Source organism: Pristis pectinata, chromosome 18 (genome assembly GCF_009764475.1).
Source record: "Pristis pectinata isolate sPriPec2 chromosome 18, sPriPec2.1.pri, whole genome shotgun sequence".
NCBI classification, from domain to species: Eukaryota; Metazoa; Chordata; class Chondrichthyes; order Rhinopristiformes; family Pristidae; genus Pristis; species Pristis pectinata.
The window spans coordinates 6,656,230-6,673,185 of record NC_067422.1 but is presented as its reverse complement, the minus strand read 5'-3'; the positions used below and the strand labels follow the sequence as shown (position 1 = coordinate 6,673,185).

Below are 16,956 nucleotides of genomic sequence, written 5' to 3'. Positions count from 1 at the left end.
AAGTTCCTGAATCACCACTGGATGTCTCTGCAGCGATGCCCATCCCACTTCAGGCCTGTGCCTCTAGCTCATTACCGCCAAAGCGAAACGACAAAACCAACTAATGCTGTGCAATTGGTTTTGATCTTAAAGTGGCCTCGAACCTTTTAAGAAAAAGTAGCTGTTTAAACTTTAAACCCCCTCAGTGAGCTCAACAGCAATAGAACTTACCATACTGGCCATTTTCCACTCCACACAACAGCTGGGTGGCAGGTGCACGTGACTGAGTAGAGTTTGGGGTTCCAAATGTCACAGAGGACACTTGAGCACAAGTACTTGGGCTGTCTTTCTGATGCAGCAAAGCAGGGATCCAGCAGCGATGTCTTTCCACTAACTTGGGCCCGCCTGCTCTCCTGTGTATGTAAAAACTCCGATGGCACAAGGCTGAAAAATGGAAAATTTCCTTCTTGTTCAGTACTTCTCGATCAAATCTTACTTCAAAAATATATCCAGTCGTTATAACGTTGTTTTGGTTGCTCACTGTTCAACAAATCAGATGCTGCATTTCCTACAGGAGTTATTCCACTTCACACATGATTTAGATTGCAGAATGATTTGAAATAAAAACATATTGGAAACAATCAGCAGGTCAGGAGAAACAATTAGCATTTCAAGTCTTTACAAGTGATGATTAGGAATGCTGTGAAACACCTGACATAAATGTTTCTTTCTTTCACTGTGAAATGGATCTAAACTCCTCGACTAAATTTCTTCTGCAGAAGCCAAATTCATACCACCCTACCCCTTCCCTCAGACAAGGCAGCTGCTTCGAGTAATTTCTAAGGGATCATCTCCTTTACACCCTGTTGTAAATCTGAACCACTTCCCTTGTCACCTCTTCCCAACCCAGAGGTTAATATAAATGATTAATAAAGCATCCCTTCAATCACCTTCTTCCATTACAATTTGATTGAAACAAGCACAATTCTCTAGAGGGTTGATAAGGTGCAATGCAGGGATGATTTTCCCTCAGCTGGGGTGCCTAGAACCTGGGGTCACAGTTTAAAAACAGTTTGGCCATTCAGGACAGAGAAGAGATTTCTTCACACACACACACAGGTAGTGAATTTTTGCAACTCTCTACCCAAAAGGGCTGTGGGAGCTCAGTGCTGAACATACTGAAGACAATATCCAAAGAATCCATGAATTTCTAAGATATTCAAAGGATATGGAGCTATTGCAAGAAAGTGGCATAGTGGTATTGACCAGCAGAGCAGGCTCGAGGGGCGGAAACCTATTTCTTGTGATCTTGGGACACGGTATATTAACCAGCCGCTCCTCTCAGAGAATTTCTGAGCACATTAAAGCTCACTTTAACTTTCTCCCTCCCCACAATACCTGGTTTTCTGCACTTGTGGGCTAATCCCCTGGAGCACTGAACACTTGCTCTCCAAACCCCCAAATTGGTTTGGCTCTCCCCTTGCCAGTATCTGTTAACTCCAAGGTCCATGGTTGCATTACAGTCTGATACAGCGATTCAAATGCGCAGGAATGTTAGAGGCTGCAGAGTAGTGGGCTCAACCCAATACATCACGGGCACATCCCTCCCCACCATCGGTGGTATCTACAGGAGGCGCTGGATCAAGAAGGCAACATCCAAAGATCCCCACCATCCAGGCCATGCCATCTTCTCGCAGCTACTGTCAGGCAGGAGGTACAGAAGCCTTAAGTCCCACACCCCCAGGTTCAGGAACAGCTACTTCCCTTCAACCATTCGGTTCTTGAACCAACCGGCACAACCCTAATTACTACAGTTTAGCGGCACTATGCTAATCACTTTGCACTAAAATGGACTTTTTTTGTTCTAATTGTGTTCTTTCTTGTAAAAATTGTGTCTAATTTATGTTTATCTTGTGAATGCTGCTTATCTGATGCTATGTGCCTGTGATGCTGCTGCAAGTAAGTTTTTCATTGCACCTGTGCACACGTGGACTTGTGCATCTGACAATAAACTCTCTTTTCACTTTGAGACTGGCCCGATCATGAGCAAGGTTGAGTCGTCTATCCCTTCACCTTCCTGTAGCTTTCTGCTCTGTTATATCTTCATAAAATGCATTTCCCTCAATTCCATTTATCAGTGACCGAATCCCCACACAAGCCTGGGGATTCATCCTCAACCTACCCATTCATCTCCATGCCCTTTTCTGTCTTTCACCTTCTTTTGAAAAGTTGCCATACAGCATGTAAATAGTCCATTCGGCCAGCCATGTGCACCCTGACCAGTGGCGGCCATCTGCGCAAGCGGATTAGAACGTTGCCACTGCGGTTTAATGGGCTGCTTCCTTGTTCCCCGCGCACATTTATGGTACAATATGGTCATGCAACATTATTTTAAAAACCCCTAGCATGGATGCAGTAGGCATTCCCTCTGTACTGTAGGCAGCAGCCTTAAAAGGGTTTTGGAGATACAAGAGCGTGCAGATGCCGAAATCTGGAGCAACAAACAATGTTGGAGGAACTCAGCAGTTTGAGCAGCATCTGGTCCCTGAAACATTGATAATTCCTCCCCCCCACCCAACCAGATGCTGCTCAACCCACTGAGATCCTCCAGCAGATCGTTTGTGTTAAAGGTTTTGTAGGATTATCTGGACTTTCATACAAATCACTATTTTAACAACATGCACACAGATAGGACTCACAAATGAAGTCAAGTTTTATTTACAATTCCTCCCTCACTTATACATCAGGAAGATTGCTAAATTATACAATTCTTCTAACAAACACCATCCTTTCAGCTTAAATAGGATGTGTCCATATTACAGTGGAGTACAGACAGAGTAGCTTTTCAATATATCATTCTTCACTTAGACAGGTTGCCAACGTTAAAAACAATTTGCAGCCCGCACCTTTTGGTGACCAGGATGCAGCTGAAGGGGTTAAAAAATTTACTTTGGAAGCTTCTGATGAAAGACTTGCATTGCAGGAGAGTCACCCACAAACTGTTCAGAAACTAGAGGACACCTAGGAGTTGCCCGGGTTTCTAGGCAGTCAAGTGCCCACTTTCCATCAGAATATTTATGGATTTGTGGCCTGATGATACAGGCCATTCAAACCCACCTGCTGGAATCCTTGCAAGCTCTGCCATGTCATCGGTGATACCTGGAGAACACACAGCGCCAGACCAGAGGAAGGGATGATATCAGACATCGAGCATGCTGAGCCATCACTGACACGTCTACATTTCCACTCAGCCACCCTGACAATGTTGGTCATGTGTTGAGGAGTGTAGAAATACAAAATTAAAAAAAAACACAAGGTTATCCTCTCCACAGCCCCTCCTCCTCCCCCACCATCACCAACCAAACTCCACTATTAATTTTTTTTTAAAAATTAAGACTAATTTGAAAGTAATCTCTGGAATATAAACCTAAGATGACTCAAATTTGTGGCCTGTAAACTGCTCTGTTATACAATCCTATCACACAGCTCGTTGCTTTCAGTCATGTCAGTTAAGTTGGGCTTTTATTTTCCTCACTTCAGTACTGGGTCTGTGCAAATCAGTCAGTATGTTTTACCAGTTGCCAAGTCCATTGCCAACTTTGAACTGTGCAGATGGAATTTTTAAAACAAACAAATCTTAGTCATTAAGGTTTCTGGACCATTCAATAGGCAGACTCTTCCCCTTCCCCCTCCACCAGCTCTAAACAGGACTATTCAGGAGACCCAGCTTGGCAGCTAGGGCCAAGTAAATGACGGAAACCATACAATCTGAGCCCAGTATGTAAGGTTTGAGACATGCCTCCCAGGGGCATTATACTCCTCCTAAACGCAGGAGTGAGTCGTGACCTTAATTTGTCAAATGGAGCATAGTTCTTGACAGCAATGGTGGAGAGAGAGAGAGAGATGGACAAAATCAGTTAAAATTAGCACCGTCGACGAACTTTTGTTGACATGCTGAATGCATGCATCCTCGCGTCAGTTGGACGGAACTGACAGGCATCCATTCTTGTGGAAGAAAGTGGGCAGTTCCGGATTCCTCTCCAAGTCAAAGATGAAAGAAAACAAACTTCAAAAAGGAAGCTCCAGCGGGATGTTGAAGGAAAGATCAAACACGGCCAACAACATCCCTTAAGATTTCTTAGCATCTGACAAACTCCTCTTCTTCAGGTCACTCAGATCAACAGGTGTGAAATCTGAAAATCAAATAAAGCGACTTAGGGACTGGTATCTGTTTGGCAAATGGTAGTTGTGTGCAGGAAAGAGAGCGGTAACAAGTACTCTGAGTGAAGATGGTCACAGACAAATGGATTGTGGAGACAAATTCAAAACCAAGTCTTTTAAGTTTTTCTTTCAGATTTACAGCAGTTGCTTTCCTTGTTGCTGTTCTGGTTACACAGGCTGTTCTTTACAAGGTCCTGTTTGGAAGCCAGCCAAGGAGCAAATTCACATCGACTGATAAACCCACAACATCAACAAAGATCCACCATCTTATCAGCTCCGATATCTAATGAAACTGCATCTGAATTAATGGCCTGGAGCAGTGGGTAAACCAATAAAATATTGAAAAATTGTGATGATTTATTTATTTAAATGCAGAGAAACAGCCATTAAAATCTGAGTATTTGAAAGCACAAGGAGATACTGCCAGGGCTGAGATCACACCATCGAATACCCATGCATAATAACAAGGTTTTCTTGTACAAAGGAAATAAGGAGATTGCCGGATTTTTAAAACAGTGCCAGTGAAATCAAATGGTACAATCACAAAGCCTTACATCGCCACCCATACATAAAGTTCAATAAATAAAGTAACAGATATAGCAATAAGGGGTTGTATATTGAATGGTTTAGAAAGCCTGAAGAAATAATGTTTGTGCTTTCCCAATATTTTTTCTTCAAATCATCAGTGTATGACACATGTAAAAACCACTAAGGGAAAATGCTGGGGTTGTATAGTTCAGTCAGTACCTGTAAATATGCAAGACGGGCTGTGATCTTTTGGGCATTCAAACTGTACCATAGCTCATCTTTTCTCTTCACACAGACCCTGAAGGAGCTGCAACGAATTTCCCACATTGTGTTCCTCAGTTCCAGCTGTTTCTTTTCTTTTCCCTAAGTTAAGAACTGATCAAACTACCTAAGAGCCTCCAAGCCAACTGCTGAGAAAATCACAATTAAACAGTGCTTGCCAACATGCATGCAGGGATACTGCTGACTTTAACCAGCTTAGAAGCACAGCTTATTAGCACAGAGGACTAAAGAGCTTGCAGCCAGAATTAATGTCCTTCACAGAATTTGCCAAATCCATAGACAAAGAATCCCTGTCTGTTGAAGCAGGATAGTTGGTCAGACTTGTGGCCCACAGTGCTGCCATGCACTCTACCATCTTAATAGGCTGGGTTTTTTTTTTAAAACCGAGTTTGTCATAAAGCAATGACTTAATTTCAAACTCATCATCATCACCACATTATCTTGGAATCATCCAACCAAAACATAAGGGCAAATACAATTTGAAACAACTTTCATCAGTGGCCAGCTACTTTTTCCAAGAAGCCAAACTACCCCAGATGTATTCATATGAGAATCTAACAAAAGAAACCAGTCCTTCCCTTCAGGAAATTACTAGTGTTGAGAGGTATTTTGAAGCATGAATAATAATCTTTTTTGCACTATAGCCAAAACATTCTCTTTGAAACTTAGAGGCACAAGAGACTGCAGATGCTGGAATGTGGAGCAACAAGCAAACTGCTGGAGGAACTAAAGCAGGTCGAGCAGCATCTGTGGAAGGAGAGAACAGTCAACGTTTCGGTCCCGATAGAGGGTTTCGATCTGAAACGTCAACAATTCCACCCTCCCCCCCCTCCACAGATGCTGCTCGACCTGCAGAGTTCCTCCAGCAGATTGGTTGTTGCTTTCTGAAACTTATTTACCCTGGGAAGGAAGGGAAGGGAAGGGAAGGGAAGGGAAGGGAAGGGAAGGGAAGGGAAGGGAAGGGAAGGGAAGGGAAGGGAAGGGAAGGAAGGGAAGGGAAGAATACTTTCTAAAAGTAATTGGCAATTGAAAGGTGAGTGGTTTATAGAGAAGACTTTGAACCTGTGCTGGTGGATTCTCCCCGCAGCTTGCCAACCCTGCATTACTCACTGTTCAGATTTGGATTTGGATTCTTCTCTACATACTGGACAGGTCCTCGTTCGCTTCCTGACATCTGACTCCTCAGCTCTCGCTCCACACACTGCCAAGCTGCAAACAAGAACCACATATCACGCAGATGGAAAACTGATGGGACCATTCTATACATTTCCAAAGAGGGTTGTGTTTTGCCCGCGCAGCTACCCATAATGTTTCTTGGATTACCTCAAAATGAAATGCAACCTGTTGTATTCCTTTCAAACACAAACTCATGGGCTAAATCCTCATCCTCTGATTTAATTTTCCCAATTTTAGAAATAAATCGGAATTTTGTTTTTGAATTTCAGTATCAGCATTTAAAAATAATTTTACAGTAAGTACTTGGATAGGGGAGGTTGAGAGGTATATGGGCCAAATGCAGGCAAGTGGGACTAGCTTGGTCAGCATGGACAAGTTGGGCCAAAAGGCCTGTATCCATGCTGTATTGCTCTATGACCCTACAAGCCTCAGGGAGTCCTACATTTGCTCTTCTATTGTCAGTGTTTAACCAAATACAATTATGTAGATGAATAGTTCAAGCTACAATGTCAACAATATTTTTTTCAAGTGGTAACCCGATCACAGAATAACTTTCCTAATTGTTTGTATTTACCTTAAATCAATTGAAGATGATTTGTGGTTAATTCAAGCCCATGGCTACTCAATGAGTATGTCATTAAAAGAATCCTCTTGGCTTATTAGAATAATGTTAGAAGCTCCAAACTTTATGCATGGATGGATTCATCACTATCTCAGAGGCTACAGTTTCTAATAGGAAGTTCTCTCCTTTAGTTTAAGTTTAGCTTTTTGCTTGATTAACCACTGACATTTAAACTGTTTTTTTGAGAAGCCACAACTGCCATCTGTCTCGCATCAATATTAAACAGCCCCACTGCTGGGACAGGGAGTTGCCTACAGGGCCTCAGATCCATTCTACAAGGCTATAAATCACTAATCTTTGTTATGAACAGAAAAAAAATGCAGAGGAATGAAATAGCACATCTGTCAACATAATGTGTATTAACAGTCCTTGTGCAAGGCACTCCAATTGACAAAGTTGCTATTGGCAGGAAGAGCCAGAGTTTAACCACAAACTCCTAAAGGCCTTAAGCAAGCGTGGACCACGTAACTTCATGGAGTTCTCTACAAGATATAAAGTTGTGATGGTGCAGTGCAAACACACAAGTCATTTAAAGTCCAAACATACCTCTTAACATGCAATAGCTAAAAAGCAGAACAGGATTATTCAAAAAGACATCACACGAAGGATGGACAAAAATCTCCAAGTAATACAGATCTCTGTACACAATGCACATCCTGTCGTATTTTGTGTTTACGTGTACTTTTGGTATTTATCTATGAAGAGAAGCAGGCAACACGTATTAAAGCAAAGGGTGGCAGCTGTTGACTCATTTCCGATGAAACCACAGGTTATTGGTTTGCAGATTCCAAGAGCATGGGGACCCGAGCATTTAATGCCAAAATTACAGTTTTAGATTTTGCTCCAATGTCTGTAGTTAATCCAAGTATCTCTATCAGAAGCCAAGAACAAAGCTAGCCTTGTCCTTTGGGGAAACAGTGCATGAGCCATTTTAAACTGGGGCTCAAGTAAATGGCTCAGTTTGACAGCTGGGAACTATTGTAGCTAAGAGGCAGCCAAGAAGCACTCTGAAATACATCAGATCAGAGAACACGTTTCAGCAGACGAACTATTAACTGAACATATGAGCAAAGACACAGGGAGGGCAAAATACCATGGCCAGGCTTCTAACAAAGGGACGTCCACTTCCTGACCTGCCCCACGAGGAAAGCCCAGGCCCTCCTCACTCCGTGCTTTCTCTCCACACCACGCAAAAGGACACAGCCCCATGCGTGTCAGGCACAGACAAACCGCCTCTTCAGAAACCACTCTCAAATTCCTTCTGCTCAATAACCTAACTAATGGTTACTATGGTAAAGTCAAATTCAGTTTTTGTTACCCGTGCACTTATGAATTAAGGAATGCCAAATAAATTACTGCAGGAACTGAACTAAAGGACCAAAAATTCCCTGCACCAACATCAGGATGAATCACAGGCAGCCACCAGCAATCCTTTTAAATAGCCTTTCTTCTCCCCCCATAATATCTGCTGCTATTCAACAATTCATGTTAACTTACAGGCGACCCCCGTGTCACGGAGGGGTTGCGTTCCTCAAAAAAACCGTCCGGGTCACAATCTTCTGTAACGTAAACCCCCTTTTCCCATTGAGTCCCATGTTATAAATGGAGATGCATTCCTACAGGATGTTTTTCTCTCATATTAAGCCATGTGCTCTCCAGCGAGGACAAAGTGACCCACCACCATCATTTAATAATGGAGGCCAACACTCAGACTCCGTGGGGGGGGGGGGGGGGGGGGGGGAGGGAGGTGCAGAATACACAAGATTCATGCAAAAGAAACAACAAATTTTGCCAAATTTTATTTTCGGTTACTCAATACTGTGGGGCAATAAGATTTGGACATGACGTCACTGCATTGATTGGGTCGGCAGTCACAGCTGAGCCCCTCCTTTGCCACGCTTTCTGCAGCCCGGGGACACGCGGACGGGGTCTCAGAGTGCAGCGCTGCTGCGCTCTTCACCTGCAAGGTGCCTTCTCTGATGCGCAAGGCTCATGGATTCGGAAAGGGTTTAGGAAGTGGGGAGTGAATTTTACTCCATATCTCAGATTTTTAGGTAGTGCTTTGAGAATTCCATAAGGGCGAATTTCCATTACCCAATATTGCTGGAATTGCCTGTACGTTTCTCTTCGAGTACAAAAGTAAGGCAGAATACTGGAAAGTAAAATCCCACACAAGGTTGCAATATTGATTCTATTTACTGAGAGTAAGACGGTACCCAGCCAGGTGTTAATGCTCTTCACACCAAACTCAACGTACCTTCATGTATAAATCTGACATTTTCCTCATGTGCTGGTGTATAAATCTCCTGTGGTGCGGTGTTCGTTGGAGACCGTGGTCCATTGTTTCGTTTGCCATTATAAACAATCCTTGATGCGGGTGAGCTGAGAGAGAGATTAGGATCACGTTTAGGCAGGAAATAAAAATTCTCCAGCTATCTGATCTCAAGGGCTCTTGATTTAATTAGGAATATATCCAAAAATCAACCCTTTAAATTATGGTTTTGCTAACTTTGAAAGTTAAGTTTCCAACATGACATGTTTATAGTCAAATATACCTGAGGAAAGCTGCCATACTTTGAGTTGGAAAGTTCTTGTGATAAGAATCAAAAAAATGGAAAGACCATGACATATTGCAAGCCAGTGAAAACAACTTTAATACAAAATGGCCCTCCACAGAATGAAGTCACACATTTTCCATGCAGCACAGCAACCTGTGAACACAAGTGACCTGGTATCGTGCAGGAAGTGTTAGCTTTCTTTTACATAACGCTTTTCTATGCAAATGATTTGCAGCAGATAACAGTGTGGATGAAAAGTCTTTCAGACTCTGACTACGCAATTGTTAAACTTGCTATAAAGCCCATGTTTCAATATTAAACACAAACTCAAACGTCTCATTTACAATTTCAAGAGGCACTTTGGAACAGTTCTTACTGTTGTAAAGCATTTGGAAATTACAAACAAGATGGGGAGGAGGAACAGTACTATAATTTGTAACACTAAGCATTACTAATTTATGCAAGTTGTGATTTCTTGATGTTACAATGGTGCAATTTGCCTAATTTTGGACTTGTTAGTTTAGAAATAGGCAGAAAAACTGGTTCCAAAATGAAGTGACCCTTCTAATGAGGAAATCACATCAGATACGATCACCAAATGCTTCAAACATTCACCTTTCAATCACGCACACAGGAGTAACCTGTTCCCCATCACCATAGCAACAGTGCACAAAGCAGCCTTCTATGGATAGGAATTCATTCACAAACAGCAATATTCAATTACAATTCTCTACGTTCACCAATTTATTTTACAATATTACCCAAATTCCCTCAAATAAAACAGGTAAGCAGAGAAATAGCCTACCTACAATGTTAATCAAGTGAAAGGCACAACTGCAGTGTCCCTTCCTTAATTAATTGGATTAATCTACTTAATATTCTGATTAGAATTTATAAATCCAGAGAACTTGTTAAATGGCTGTAAATTATAGCATGTATTATCTCAAAGGAAAAGCAAACAATCCCAGCCATGCATTTGTTTTATTCTTAAACAAAATCAATAAAATTTTCATTCAGATCATTAAAGATCAAAATTTGAAACACACTTTCTGCTGAAGGGTCACAGATCTGAAACGTTGACCGTTTCTCTTTCCACAGATGCTGCCTGACCTGCTGAATGTTTCCAGCATTTTGTGTTTCCATTGCTTATTTTAATTCTTGCCCGTTTTAGATAAATGAGGGTGAATTTTTCTCTTATTAGACCGTCATGAGTCTTTGGAACTCTTTTCCGTAAAGGGTGGATATCGACATTACCAAGTGGCCTACTCCTGCTCCTAATTCATGTCATATGTTCTTTATACTATCCAGAGACTTGCAGCTGAGCAGTGATAAATGGGCTAACCATTAAGGCGTGCACTTGCAAACACAGCAAACCACTGCCAACCCTCCACAAAGCATCATGTTCCTGTGAACAGGCCAAGCACCATCTCCCTAACCAATCAGACTGAAGACTCATTAATGTGCAAGCATAGTGCCAATCTAGCAAATTCAATGGCAAACAGGTACAATGTGAAAAGAGAAAATGAGTTGGGTCAAAAATATTTTTTTAAATCTCCTGTGATGCTTAACTGAAAGCTGAAGGAACAAGAAACAACTCTTGTGAAATCAGTTTTCAGCTCCACAGATTGCTTGGCACACAGGCTGGGCTGTAAAATGTCATAATCTATTATAGCAAGTTTAAACCGAGGCAAATACAGGAACACACCACTCCATACATTTGAATCAGACACTGAGATGCTATTTTCACACAGCTTAGAGCACTCCAGATACCTTCTAGATCAACCTCACCTTAGTAGCCTCATAAACTGCTGATGGATCTAAAGCATTTTTCAGCATTGTTAACCTCACAATTATTTATGCAGTATAATCCAGTCCATTTTACATTGATGTTAAATGAAGCTTTACACGCCTATTCATTATGAATGGTCAAAATACTACAGTTTAACAGCTGACAAAACAAAGGCTTATTGTTAAATTCAATAGATTCTAATTTGAGGGAAGTCATTCCCACACTTAAAGCGTCATTAAACATTTTTAAATATCCTCGTCAATTACTTCAGATAGTAAATCAGCTCTTAGTGTGTTCTGTCTGAACTACCCAGGATTGGCCACAGGTGATTCTTCTCAACTTTGGTGTTCTTATTTCACCGGTATATAATGTAGAGAGTCAATAATGGACTTGCCTCAAGCTAATGAGGAGGAATTAATAAGGCAAGTTGATATTACTGATCTATAAAGATAAAAGTACTCATTATATGGTATAAAAGAGTTCAGAATAGACAGGGATAAGGATTTTTAGAAGATCAGATTGCAAGACTAAAACAGTACAAGGAAATGTGTGAGGGGATAAGATTGTTGCTAGGAGATCCACAGCAGCAAACAATCGGCTGAGAGAACTCAGCATATCGAGCAGCATCTGTGGTAGGAGAGGAATGGTTGATGTTTCAGGTCAAAACCCTGCTTCAGGACTGAGAGCAGAGGGGCAAGATGGCCAATATAAAGATAAGATTTTTTTTAATCAGTCACATGTACATCGAAACACACAGTGAAATGCATCTTTTGCAGAACGTTCTAGGGGCAGCCCGCAAGTGTCGCCACGCTTCCGGCGCCAACATAGCATGCCCACAACTTCCTAACCTGTACATCTTTGGAATGTGGGAAGAAACCAGAGCACCAGGAGGAAACCCACGCAGACATGGTGAGAGGAGAAGCGGAGTCGTGGGAAAAGTGTCCGATGTGATTGGTGGATTGAGGAAGGGTGCAAGATGACAGGCAGGTAGGGGAGGTGAGCGGGGGTGGAGTCGGGAGACAGTGGCAGGTGAATGATAGATGGAGGCAGACAGAGAGAGGGAAACAGGGAAAAGAAGACAGATGGAGTAAGGTGGGGGGAGGGAAGTGTGAAGTTGCTAGATCTCTTTTACATTTAAGGTACACTTATTTACTGAAATAAAAAAAGCAAAATTAATGTAACTATTCAGCCATCGCGCCTGTCCTAGCTCAGACAGAACTATCCCCCTTACCTAAAGTCCAGTATTGTTTCCCTTTCAAATATTTATCTGACTCCACTTTGAAAGTTATTGTATCTACTTCCACCACCTTTTCAGTTTGTGAATTAAAGATTATAAAGCACCGAAATTAAAAAACACAACCTGCTCTGGCCCTTTGGCAATCTATTCTTTCTGGTTACTGACCATCTGCCAAGTGGAAGTACTTTCTCCCTTCTTATACCATCAAAACCGCTTCTGCTGAAATTGGCACTTTACCTGCTCTCTCCCAAGAGGAACAATCTCCGTGTTACCAAGTTCCCCAACAGCATCTGCACCAAGGCCATAAGAACCTTCCTAAGGTGTGCAGAACTGGCCACAGTATTCCAGCTGTGGCCTAACCAGTGATTTACAAATGGTTGCATGAATGAAGTGAGGAACATACCACAGAGAAAGGAGGAGAACATGAAAATTAAAACTGAGCAATTTCTCAGTGGTACTGCTATGTTATGAGGAGAATACAGTCAAAAATGTAAAAAGAAATAATTAATTAAAGCCAATATTGAGTTGAAAAGGATGGAAAGGACTTATGAGTGGCACTGGGATGATGGAGGTACAAGAAGCACAGAATAGAACCAAAATTAATTAAAGCAAGTTAATAATGAGAGAAAATTGATAAGGATATTAAGCAGAAGCATGCATATGTTTGTAGCTCTTTTTCCTGTAAAACTGTTGTCATCATCAGGTTACTTTCCTTTTGCTACAGTGGAAAATAAGTCTGTACATTTCTTGGGTAATTAAATACACCACCTCCAAATGCACCCATGAGCCCAACCACCAGTGCTAGTATAACGTATATTCACATCATACGACACACATGCATGAACAGTCCCACTGGGTGCTACTATGGTTCAGGTAGACAAAGAATTAACATTTCACACATCTGCAGATTCACATATCACAAGCAACTCCATCCATTTTCAGATCAATTTCCCCTAGCAACAATAGCTAACATGAAGCATTGCCCACATGGTCCAGGTTACTCCAAAAATTGAGAGACCATTCCGAAAGCCTGAAAGAGTTCTCAGCAGTAACCATGAGCTCCACTAATGCACGATAGAATGAATGTCCAATACTACAGGAGTGATACTTTTTTTTCCATGCATATCCATTGCTAATCTTACAACATCAAATCTCAATGCAGGAGTCCAAGCAGCACAACATTCCTCGGAATCCAACAATCCAGTTTTATTCCCATGTGGAACTCATCAAGTTTATCGCCTTCACTACTAACTTGGTAAATTGGTTTATTATTGTCACATATAGCAAAGTACAGTGAAAAACTTGTCTTGCTTTCTACCCTGGTCTCAAATTCATTTGGACTATTTCCGACACTTCTCTCCCTTTTCTGGATTTCTATTTCCAATCTCAGGAGACAAACTATCCACTGACATTTACTATAAATCCACAGCTACCTTGGCTACACCTCTTCCTATCCTGTCTCTTGCAAGATGCCATCCCTTTCTCCTTCTCTGTCGCATCTGCTCTCCAGATGAGGCCTTCCTTTCCAGGACATCTGAAATGTTCTTTTTCTGAAAACACGACCTCCCTTCTACAGTGGCTGATGGAGCCCTCTCTTGCATTTCCTCTGTTTGCTGGACCTTTGTTCTCATCCACCTTCCCTCCAAACAGAACATAGAGTTACCCTGGTTCTCACCTTTCACCTCACTAGCCTCCACACGCTTCATCCCACCAAGATCTCACCACCAGCCACATCTTCCCCTCCCCAACCCTTTCCACCTTCCGCAGGGAGCACACTCTCTCTGTGACTCCCTGACTCCAAGCACTTTCCCCTGCAACCGCAGAAGGTGCAACACTTGTTCTTGGACCTCCTCCCTCACCACCATCCAGGGACCTAAACAGCCCTTTCAGATGAGGCAAAGATTCACGTGCATGCCTCCAACCTTGTCAACCGCATTCGGTGCTCCCGATGTAGCATGCTCTACATCAGTGAGACCAAGCACAGACCAAGCAACCAGTTTGCAGAGTACCTGTGCTCTGTCTGCAATAGCCATCCGAAGCTCCCGGTTGCATGCCATTTCAACTCCCCTTCCCATTCCCACACCAACCTGTCTGCCCTCATGGTGAGGCGCAACACAAACTGAGAGAACACCACCTCATATTCCACCTGGGTAGTCTACAACCCAATGGTATGAACACTGAATTCTCCAATTTCAGGAAACCCTTACCTCCTCTCTCTCCTTCAAATCCACCTCTGGGTCTCCCAATTTTGTTCCCTTGCCATACACCTGCTCCAGCCCCCAATCACCCATTTATGTCTCCTGCCCCTCCTGCTTCCATCTACCGTATTCCCCGTGCCCCCCCCCACCCCCCGCCCCCACCTAATCTAGGTCAACCTGCCCTTCAGCTCTCTAATGCTCTCACCCCTTTATGTCCCCTCCCCCACCAGTCTCACCTTTGACTGCTTCCACCTATCACCCACCTGCCTGTCTCCCAACTCCACCCCTTCCCACCCTGGCTGCTTCTGCCCGCCAGCCTTCACCCCTCCTCGGTCCACCTATCACCTACTGGCCCCTGTCTCACCCCTCCCCATCTCCTCTATCTTCCCTCTCCACTCAGTCCTGATGCAGGGTCCCAGCCCGATACATTGACAATTCCTTCCCCCGAGAGATGCTGCTCAACCTGCCGAGTTCCTCCAGCAGTTTGTTTTCTGCACCAGTTTCATTCCACCCCACGTGCTTTCATGTTTTTCTAAGAATATCACTCCTTTTAAATGCTTCCTCTGGCTCCACAGTACAATGCAGTGAGGCATACTATATTCCAATCGCCATATGCATAGAAACAATTCTTGCAGCCTTCACACTTAAATTAAAGACAGATGGAAAAACAGCCATGAATCATACACAGCACAACAGACCAAAGCAACAGTTATAGGTGCTTTGGTTAAAAAAAATTAATGCACAAGTAAAATATGGAATATATTGGAATGCAAAAGTGCACAAGACACGACTCTAAGAAATGAATGGGGAGGAGATTGGTAACAGAAGTTCAGCCAGCATGGGGACAAAAAGGAGTGTGGGAGCAGGACGGAGTGCGGTGGGGCTGTACAGAGGAAACCACAGGAGTAGGGAAGAGGCCATGGGGAAGGGGGCGCAGAAGGTGGCACAAGGGAGGGGCCGGGGTCTGAGGAGTGTGACTAGGTGGCCGAGGATGGTGGGGAGAGCTATGCGGCGGGAGGGATGGGGGGTGCTGGGCAGCTGGGAGGGAGGGGGGGTGGGGGAGAGGAGGGGGGGGAGCTGGGTGGCCGGGGGGGGGGGGGGGGGAGAGGAGGGGGGGAGCTGGGTGGCCGGGGGGGGGAAGAGGAGGGGGGGAGCTGGGTGGCCGGGGGGGGGGGGGGGAGAGGAGGGGGGGGGAAGAGGAGGGGGGGGCTGGGTGGCCGGGGGGGGGGGGGAAAAGAGGGGGGGGGAAGAGGAGGGGGGGCTGGGTGGCCGGGGGGGGGGAAAGAGGGGGGGGGGAAGAGGAGGGGGGGGGGAAGAGGAGGGGGTGACCTGGGCGGCCGGGGGGGGGGAGCTGGGCGGCAGGGGGGAAGGGGTTGGGCGGCGGGGGGGGGGGTGGGGGCAGTGGGGGGAGTTGGGCGGGGGGGGGTGGTGGGGGCAGGTGTCCAGCAGCGAGGCGCAGCGCTGGAGTCGCTGCCGCCCGGGTAACAATGGGAGGCATCAGCGGGGGGAGCGGGGCCGGTAACGGGGGGGAGCGGGCCCGGGGAGCGGAGCGGCCGGGGGAAGGGCCGGGGCCGGGGCCGGGCTGCGCCTCGGGAGGAAGCCGCCGTTGCGCGGCTGGTTTATTGTTTATCTCCCGACACCCCCGGCCGCGGATTCGGGCGGAGCGCGGGCCCGGGGCTCGGCGCTAAGGCCCGGGACACACCTGGTCATCGCGGCCGCTCCGGCTCCGCTCCTCACCGAGCCCCGCGCTCCCTCAGGCCGTTGCGGCGGCGGCGGCGGCGAAGCGCGCTCCCGCCTCGGCCCCGCCCACCGAGTGACGTCATCGTCGCCGCATCTCGCTCGCTCGCTCGCTCGCGCGCCCGGGGCGCGTCAGGGGAGGGGAGGGGAGGGGAGGGGAGGGGAGGGGAGGGGAGGAAAAGCAGGAGGGAGGGGAAAGGGAGGGATGGAAGGAGGGAGCAGGGAGGGAGGAATGGAAGGAAGGAGGGAGGGGAAGGGGGGGAAGGAGGGAGGGGAAGGGGGGGGAAGGAGGGAGGGGAAGGGGGGAGGGGAAGGGGGGAGGGGAAGGGGGGGGAAGGAGGGAGGGGAAGGGGGGGGAAGGAGGGAGGGGAAGGAGGGAGGGGAAGGGGGGAAGGAGGGAGGGGAAGGGGGGAAGGAGGGAGGGGAAGGGGGGGAAGGAGGGAGGGGAAGGGGGGGAAGGAGGGAGGGGAAGGGGGGGGAAGGAGGGGGGGGAAGGAGGGAGGGGAAGGGGGGGAAGGAGGGAGGGGAAGGGGGGGGAAGGAGGGAGGGGAAGGGGGGGGGAAGGAGGGAGGGGAAGGGGGGGAAGGAGGGAGGGGAAGGAGGGAGGGGAAGGGGGGAAGGAGGGAGGG

General features: G+C 45.6%; 1 protein-coding gene across 1 annotated transcript; it reads right to left on the bottom strand.

Moving 5' to 3' along the window:
• Positions 1-2,662: 2,662 nt before the first annotated feature.
• Positions 2,663-16,447, bottom strand: mcrip1 (MAPK regulated corepressor interacting protein 1). Its single transcript, XM_052032974.1, has 4 exons — positions 16,293-16,447; positions 9,066-9,190; positions 6,121-6,219; positions 2,663-4,172 (listed from the first exon to the last, which is right to left on the bottom strand). The coding sequence occupies exons 1-4, from the start codon at positions 16,298-16,300 to the stop codon at positions 4,108-4,110; spliced, it is 297 nt and encodes a 98-aa protein (XP_051888934.1). The 5' UTR covers positions 16,301-16,447; the 3' UTR covers positions 2,663-4,107.
• Between the last annotated feature and the right edge of the window lie 509 nt (positions 16,448-16,956).